The sequence below is a fragment of the Garra rufa genome, chromosome 13, assembly GCF_049309525.1.
Source record: "Garra rufa chromosome 13, GarRuf1.0, whole genome shotgun sequence".
Classification (NCBI taxonomy): Eukaryota; Metazoa; Chordata; class Actinopteri; order Cypriniformes; family Cyprinidae; genus Garra; species Garra rufa.
The window spans coordinates 25,607,144-25,615,715 of NC_133373.1; the positions used below are offsets into that span (position 1 = coordinate 25,607,144).

At 41.2% G+C, this 8,572-nt stretch overlaps 1 protein-coding gene across 1 annotated transcript; it reads right to left on the reverse strand.

The window, feature by feature from the left end:
* Positions 1-573: 573 nt before the first annotated feature.
* On the reverse strand, positions 574-8,310 carry LOC141348701 (delta-like protein 4). The gene is made up of 11 exons (XM_073852975.1): positions 7,893-8,310; positions 7,513-7,773; positions 7,144-7,201; positions 6,278-6,541; positions 4,544-4,604; positions 4,207-4,337; positions 3,856-4,025; positions 3,245-3,464; positions 2,437-3,157; positions 1,847-1,955; positions 574-1,590 (listed from the first exon to the last, which is right to left on the reverse strand). The coding sequence occupies exons 1-11, from the start codon at positions 7,944-7,946 to the stop codon at positions 1,585-1,587; spliced, it is 2,055 nt and encodes a 684-aa protein (XP_073709076.1). The 5' UTR covers positions 7,947-8,310; the 3' UTR covers positions 574-1,584.
* Between the last annotated feature and the right edge of the window lie 262 nt (positions 8,311-8,572).

Genomic DNA, 8,572 nt, shown 5'->3' on the forward strand with positions numbered 1-8,572 from the left:
TCAGAATTTCCAGCTCAAGGGGCCTGTATCCGAGGCAACGGATTTAAATTTCAAGCCAATTTACAACTGGGGAAGAGGAAGGAGGGGGTTGTGAGGTTTTTTTTCAGGATTGAGAGAAAATAGTTCATGGAGATGTAAAAAAGCGGCACATTTGTAACCTTAAACGTAATATAAATGTATATAAAATACACACACAAATGTGACCCTGGACCACAAAACCAGTAGTAGCAAGGGTATATTTGTAGTCATAGCCAAAAATACATTGTATGGGTCAAAATGATTGATTTTGCTTTTATGCCATAAAGCATTAGGATAATAGGAAGGTCATACATCATAAATTTCCTACTGTAAATATATCAAAACTTAATTTTTGATTAGTAATATGCATTGCTAAAAACTTGTTTTAGACAACTTTTCAGATTCCAGATTTTCAAACAGTTGTATCTCAGCCAAATATTGTCCTATCCTAACAAACCATACATCAGTGGAAAGCCCATTTAGTCAAAAAATTACTTTTTTTGTGGTACAGGGTCACAAATGTGAAATTATCTCTTAGTAAGAACAAAAAATAGCTTGAAGGAATTAACTTTTTTTATTCTTCAGATGTTTGGTTTCTTATAAATATGCATTATATACAAAATAATAGTATAAAACATATAAAGAGCAGTGTGTCATTATTAAATTAACTCTGGAAATAATCACTTTTTAAAAAATTACATTATTGGTTCTGTATTCTCAAAACTAATTATAGGCAGTCAGTGGTGAGCAGTCGCTTTGTTTTTCTGTTTCTGTCCATTTCTTGTCTTCTACTCATGGGCCGTGTTGCATAAAAGAAGTCGACTGAACTTCCTCTTGGGTCTTGCTGGCACAGTTCTGCGTATTACGGTTTTGCGAGTTATTTTTCTTTTCTTCTTTTTTTTTTCCCATGTTGATCAAATTATCAAAAAAACAATCCAAGAAGACCCTGGGCACAAACATAGCACTCTATTCAATTTCTTTTAAGGCTTTTTTTGTGATTTCAGCTGCTTACAATCTTATTGTAGAGAGGAGAGCAAAAAGTCTTTTGATTGAAATGATTGATGTTAGCAGTTTTTTTTTTCTTCTCAGACATTCGTAGCGCTCATGGTTGATTTGTTTGGGTAAGCTCTGATTGGTGCTCCCCTCCTCGTTCTTGCATAGCTGGCAATGCTGGTTGAAGGTTTGGAAGTCCCTGGCACCTTCTATTGATTACTTGGCGGACGACGTGTCCATGATTACCGCAAAAGGATTGTTTTTTTTGTTTTTTTTCTTTTTGAAGAAGTCCCTTTTCCTTTCAGCCCACGGGGGAAAAACATACCGTAGCAGAAGAGTTCAGAAATTATCCAGGACTGTACACGTTTTGTACACAAACACTTCTTCAACATAAAACTAAACTATTGCATTCGATGAGCAGGACTCTGCTCTCTCCAGTTTCTCAAGTTTCTCAGTGCAGCAGTGGACGTCAATATAAATCTCCAGTCTCTAAGTATTTTGTAAACAATCCAGAAAAAGATTCTGCTTTGATTGTGTTTTTGTCTCCTCTCTTCATAGACATCAGCCTGTAGTTTATACCTGTGGATGGAGTAAAAACAGAAAAGAGGATTAGATTATGCTTTGAAAATAATGGTACAGTGCTCTCAGAACATGCACGGAATTTCATTTCAAATGTGATTTAGTGGCACATTTATCACTTTTCTCTCTATTAACAAGCCTCTGTTCAGTAGGCTAGATTAGTAGACACTGACAGAATGATAAAACAGCAAACACGACCAGCAGATCCCTGCTTGAAACATGCAGACATATTAAGAAATGAAATGATCCTCCTTACCTCAGTTGCTATGACACATTCACTCCTCTCCTCTGCTATTACAAACACAGACTGGTACACGGAGTCCCTTGGGGAACATATCGTTGATATCCTACACTCTGGCTTTTCCCTGCACACACAAATCACGCTTCATGTTAACACAAAGTAAAAGCACATGGGGCAGCTATTTATTGTACTGAGATGGGGGTGAAAGCGTTGGCCTCGTTTTTTCACTTTATAACGTTTTGTTCTTTCGCTTTGTTTACAGAGGCTGATGTAAGAAAACCCTCTAAGAGGAAAAAGCGCTTTTGTTGTGCGGTCCAAATCAATAAAAATCTTTTAACGGGGCAAAAAGGCTTCTTGCTGTCAATGCCTTTGGGCCTGTGTGTAAAATCCGCGTTTGAGCGTGTAAATGTGTGTGTTGCGGATATCAGGGTTTAACTTCTTTTAGCCAGTATTGATGTTCGTATTACGGTCATCAAGCAAGCGCTAAGTGCAAAGGTTAATATACTTGGCGGCACTCTAATGGAGCATGACCTCAGCATAATAAAGCAAATTCAATTCATCCAAACACCTCTATTTATCAAAGTGACGTGAAATCCATTTCTCACCTGTACATTCTACTCAACGGTATTTTGTCTTCTAAACACTTTTCGTATTTATGACTTTTGTCCTCTTGGGATACGATGTCCTTGAACTCTTTCGATGAATTGTAGTCCAAGTGGCAGTTCTTGTGTATGTAATTCGATTTGTCAGGTGTGCAGTCCACCTCCAGGCTGACCTGCTTATTAGTGTTCTTCAACTGGGAGGTGGGGATCAAGTTGTCTCTTTGCGTTTCCGATATGTTGTTCATTGCCTCGGCTCGAGTCCTTTCTCCAGATGCCTGCCTGTGAATGTGGCGCAGGGCAATGACCACCATGCAGAGCAGAACCACTAGAGCCACCAGACCCACGGCCAGAGAAACCGCGGCCCACTGGAAACGATCTTGGGGTTCCTCTTTGGTCACTGGAGCGGTGACCGAGTAGTATTCGCAGTGGGGTCCGGTGAAGCCGCTGGGGCAGAAGCAGGCGGGTGGGTTCCCTGGGATGCCCACACAGGAGCCCCCGTTGAGGCAGGGTCTGGATGAGCAGGCGTTGGAGGGCCGGTCGCAATTGCGGCCTTCGTATCCCGGGGCACAGGAGCAGACGTAGTCGTTGATGCGGTCGAAACACGTGCCGCCATTAGCGCAGGGGTTGTTCGCACAGTCGTTGATGTTGATCTCGCAGCGCTGACCGGTAAAGCCCGCTCGACAGCTACACATGCGAACGCCACTCAGAACCACACACAAGCCATCTGTGGATTAGTTGCACAGGTGTCAGTGACTAATTTTACATAGACATGCATGCACACACACATCTGGATCTCAGATAAGATACATACCATTGGCACACGGCAGAGTTGTGCATTTGTCCACTCTCCTCTCGCAGTTCAGGCCCGTGTAGCCTCTGGGACAGTCGCACGCGTAGCTGCGCCCGTTGTCTTTTTCATGGCATCTACCGCCGTGAAAGCATGGGGAGTCTGCGCAGGTGAGCAGACTGTGTTCACAGTGAGTTCCCTCAAAGCCAGGGAGACAGGTGCAGATGTAGCCTTTGTCAAGATCCTATAGAGTGGGAAAGGAAGCAGATGTTTCATAGAGCTATTTATGGACCCATTTGTATTGTTTCATGTTTGTACAGTCATTCTAGATGCTAAGAAAGAGCAGAAAGGATGCTTGGGTCCATTAATAAAGTCATACATGGCCACTGATTAAGCCTGAGGTTATTCCAAACACTATTAATGATTACTCTGACATGGACAGATGATAAAATACCAAATATAAAAAGATTATCTGTTAAGATGATTCATTCATTTGCAGTCCAAATTCGCATTATAGTAAAAACCACTAAACTCATATGGTTTCAATCAAATTCATATACTCCAATTGAGTCAGAATCTCTCAGTGGCTATAAAAACATGAAGGTTTGGGGCTTTTCAATGAAGTAATGACTCACCGAGCAAAGACCTCCGTTCTTGCATGGGCTGCTGTCACATTCTCGCACCTCAAGCTCGCAGTTGACCCCTGTGTATCCAGGCCGACAGGTGCAGGTGTAACTGCCCTGACCTGTATTCATACATGTGGCTCCGTTCACACATGGTTTGTGATGTGTGCAAAAGTTCAAATCTGTTTTGAAAGACGTAAAAAATTTCATTTTTTAGCATTGCTTTTCAGTCACACATCTACTTGTTCAGTCTTAAACTAGCAATGAGCTAAAGTGCTGTAAGAGCTATTATTACTGACACTGAGGTCAATGAAGAGCGAGACATTCAGTCAGCTTCTGTAACCGTTTAGGGTTTAGTCTTACCTTGGTCACAGAACAGTCCACCCCAGCCCTCTTTACAGTTGCACTGCCATGGTTGCTGACAGGTGCCATGTTTACAGGCTGGATATTTTCTACACTCTGTGCAAAGTTTACCCTGCCATCCTTCTCGGCATCTGCAATAGACAAATATGCCAAAAAACAGTTAATTAGAGTTCAGGACAATCATTTTTCTATCAAACTGTATGCAACAGTTGTGTTGCATTTCAAGGCTTATCCTGTATGCGGGTCAGAAAATTACACCAGAGCAAATACTATATAGATGTATGCAAACACAGATTAGGAGATATTCACACTTAATGCACAGGACTAGTATACTTACACACACTCTCCAGGTTTGGAGCAATTCCCATTCGCCTCACTGCATCCCTCCAAACAGATTGCTGCATTAAAATAAAAAGCTCTTGTTAGTAAAGGGTCATGGGTTTACAGTTGTTTAATCAGTTATTTTGACTTAATAAAGGTGATATGTCATTTCCCCCCTGTGTTAAATAATTCTCCTCTACCAGCTTAATATGCATTAATAATAATGATAATGAATAATGATAATGTGTAAGCCTTTCAGAGATTGATTCTTCAAATAGTGTAACAACACATTGCTTTGAACAGCTTATTTAGTCTGAAATAACAATGTTGGCTTAGCCAGGTTTGAGAAGAACTACCTGTTTGTCCAACCAATGGCAGACAGGGGAAGTGCTCATAAAACTTTAATTTTTGCAATAGCGGCGCATAAACAATCTAACTTCATCTTTAAATTTCAACGTTCATACTAATTCTGAGCTTGAAATGAATACGTGTGACTGACTCATTTTTTGCATTAAGCTTGTATCAGAACGAAAAAACGAAACTGGACAAGATCTATTTCTGAGATTTCAGCCTATTTTACAATAGAAGCATCCATAATTGCATTGTGCCTTTATATCAGCTGCCCTTGTAAAAACTGAAGTTCAGTTCTTGTTCATTATCAGCATTGTGCAGTGCTCTTAACCAAATAAATCTCTTTCACTGCAAGCAATTGTACAGAACCTGTCTGGCGAGGTCACTGCTTTGGCTGCCGGGTAATTTACTGTTGCTTGTGTTGAGCTGTCTATGACATTGATTTTGAGCGGGTACCCGACCAGCACAGAACTGCTGGTTAGACCGCAGCAGATGCTCTATCCCAATAACGGACAGCTGCCCCTATTGTTGTTTGTAGTCTGTGCGAACCATATTTGCAGCTGCTACGCTGGAGCGCAACAATGGGGACTACAATTTCGTGGCGCGTGGCGGATAATAATGGCGCGATTAACCCGGCGCGTGCTTGCCATGACGCGCGTGCAGGATTAAATTACCAAGCACGCGCGTTTAGAGTATACACAAACTGTGTCAGCGCCCTGAGCAACACCGTCAATTCTCAGAGAAACTACAGCACTACAAAGAAAAAGCCGAGAGCAAAACACACAAGACTCAAATGAATACAGCCATACGGTCGGCAAACATACGCTTCCCATTAAGGCCATAACCATCTCAGGACGCTGTTCGTATTGACGATAAAAAGAAGCCAAAACACAATCTTAAAGGATTTTAAAGGAACATCTATTATATAGAAATATAATATTTTCGTTTTAAAATCATGTTTCATCAACCAAAAAAAATAATTATTAGAAGTTATTCAAGACGCGAACAGTATCGCCTGAAGAGGTAGCGTTAAGGACAGCAACGGTACGCTACTTGAGGATCATTATCGGACGGAACATTGACAAAACATTTACACGCTAGCTGTTATATATTAAATAATAATTTAATCTCTTTTTAACACTATTCGCATATCACAAATCGCCTGTATCACAAAAAAAAAAAAAAACAATTAAAAGTAAGTTTATTTGTGCTACAAATCTTTTCCATTTCTAAATTTCTTATACAAATTCCTAAAAGGTTGACTCCAGAGGCCGCTGGCAGCATGGTTAACATCACTCAGACATGCTCTAACACTTTTGTTCAATTGTAAATTATTGGGACGAGCAAAACACAGAGCTCAAAAGACTAATCCAGTGGATTGTGATCTCTGATTGCTTACGTTCTTCGCAGTATTCTCCCTTCCAGCCAGGGAGACAGGATAACTGCCCATCTGGGTTGCAGGTGTAGTGGCCAAAACGGTCGTCCCTGGGCGTGCATTTTTTGGAACAACTGTCGCCGTAGTAATTGTCACTGCAGATGAACCGGTATGAATACCTTAACTCCGTCTGCTTCCCGCTTTGGACATCCTGAGACCATTCAGCCCCTACTTCCAACTTTCTTTGGATGGCAAAAAAGCTTATCTGCAATTCTGGGTTGTATGTGTCTGTGGAAAAAAAGAGGAGAAGATTGTGATTAGGCCATTATTTGATTTCTCATTTTTTGGGGGTTAAAAAGCTTAAATAAATAGGTTAAAGCGTGGCATTATGTTTTTCTTTTTTCTGTTTTAAAAGTGTCTTTAAAGGAAAAAATGTAGACCAACTTTAAGTTCTGGGAAGCTGACACATTTGGAGTAAAATATATGTTTAAATTTCCTCTTCCTTTGAGTTAAGCAAAATATTCCCATGGTATTATCCCATTCTAAAGGGCGGGACAGACAAAGGTGTAAAATACAGGAAAATGCAGTCGGATGGTTTTGGCAAGCGCTGTGTATTCTCACCAAAGCCCACTGCGCTTTCCCACGCCAAAAATAAACCAAAGGAAGTTCAATTGTGTTCGAGCATGAGAATGCAAAGGTGTTTGAAGCAATAGGAAAATGCACTAGTGAACATCTTAAGAGTTGGATTCAGCTTGCCAAGCTTTAGTGAGGTGTTGTAAACAAACAAAAATGTATATAAAACGTTCTAATTAAAAGAGAAGCTTGATTTGATATTTTGTATATGTACAATATCGAAGTGTCGCCCTCTAGTGGATGAAATCGAATCTTACCTACAGGTAGATCCGCGTAAGGTGAGTGCCAGGCCTCAATAATCAATGAAAATGATCCCTGGGAGAAAAGAGAAATTTAGATTTACGCCTTTAATAAATAAAAAACAAAATTAAACAAATGGTTAAAACATGAGAGGATGTGTAGTACTAATCTATAAATAAAAATACCAGCATTATAAAATCTTGTAAGAAGCATAAATAAATAAATAACCGTAGTTAAAGTGATCAAAAGAATGAATAATGTAGAGTTTGCCTACACACGTTGAACCTGGCTGCATTGCAAACTGTTGCTACCCCAATGCTGTAATAAAACGCAAGGCGTTCCGTTTCAGCTCACATAGGATCAAAAGGAGTTGCGTTTGAGCTTACCGGCCAGCCAAAGTTGAACGGCAGTCGAATCGGTGTGCTGAAAGAGCCACCTCCCATGATACTGAACGAGTTTGTCCCCAGCACTGGCGTTATGGCACTTCCAAAGATACAGTCACCTGGAGACACGACCACCTGGTAGTTTTTTAGGCAAACTCGGAAGAAAGTCCTGCATTCGGGCTTGCATGCATTGCCATTTGCGAGCAAGCCTTTGAAATTTTTGAATTCGTGAAGGTCGAGTTCGAAAACACCAGAACCCAATATCTGAAGGGAAAAATTACATGCATTACAACATTGCACTGCAAACACTGGCTTACCTACAAGTGTTCTCGATTGAGAGCAACGGGGTCCTGCTGACTTTCCACAGGACCTTGGATGTTTACCTGCGTCAAAACGGTCGTGAAAATTGCGATGAGAAAGGTGAGCCAAGCTGCCATGCTTTTCGATTCTCCTGGGCAGCCGCGTCACCCACGATTATATTCCCCGAAAGAGCCTATTCCAATGCAAAAGGGTGCAATAAAAACAAATGCCGAAGAGGAAAAAGGTATATCCCGCTGCGCGTTCGCGCTGCACGGCACTTCAGTGTGCAGGAGCACGTCAAATTTCCAGGCTATCCAAAAGGTGAAGGTGAAACTGGAAAATCAGCATCCAGTCCTATTCCTCTTCGTCCCAAGATATCCACGGAGCATGTTTAGTATTCCACAGTGAGCGCACCGATGTGTTTAGTGTCAATGGTAATGTCTTGTTTTGGTTCTAAACTTTGTGCGTCAGCATTGCGCTGTTGGGTATCCTCACGCTTCTCGTGTTATTCGTGAATGAAGACTGGCTTTGTGTCCGCGCTGCTCATTATATAAACTGTCTATCACTAAACGCCGCCCACTTTATATACTCAGCCCCCCTCTCTCGACAACAATGATATCCACATTTAATACCCACCACTACGCGGATGATGACCAATTGAGCGCGAGTGATTATTAACAAGCCCAGCATCTGTTGGCATATTTAAAGCGGGCACGGTTAAACGCTGAGCATTTCACACTGTGCAATTTGCCCTCATCCCAAA

Coding starts and splice junctions, on each gene's coding strand:
- LOC141348701 (XM_073852975.1), bottom strand. CDS start 7,946: ATGGCAGCTTGGCTCACCTTTCTCATCGCAATTTTCACGACCGTTTTG. Junction 7,202..7,512: donor CGTTCAACTTTGGCTGGCCG/GTAAGCTCAAAC, acceptor CTTTTCTCCCAG/GGATCATTTTCATTGATTAT. Junction 3,158..3,244: donor AACTCTGCCGTGTGCCAATG/GTATGTATCTTA, acceptor ACTAATCCACAG/ATGGCTTGTGTGTGGTTCTG.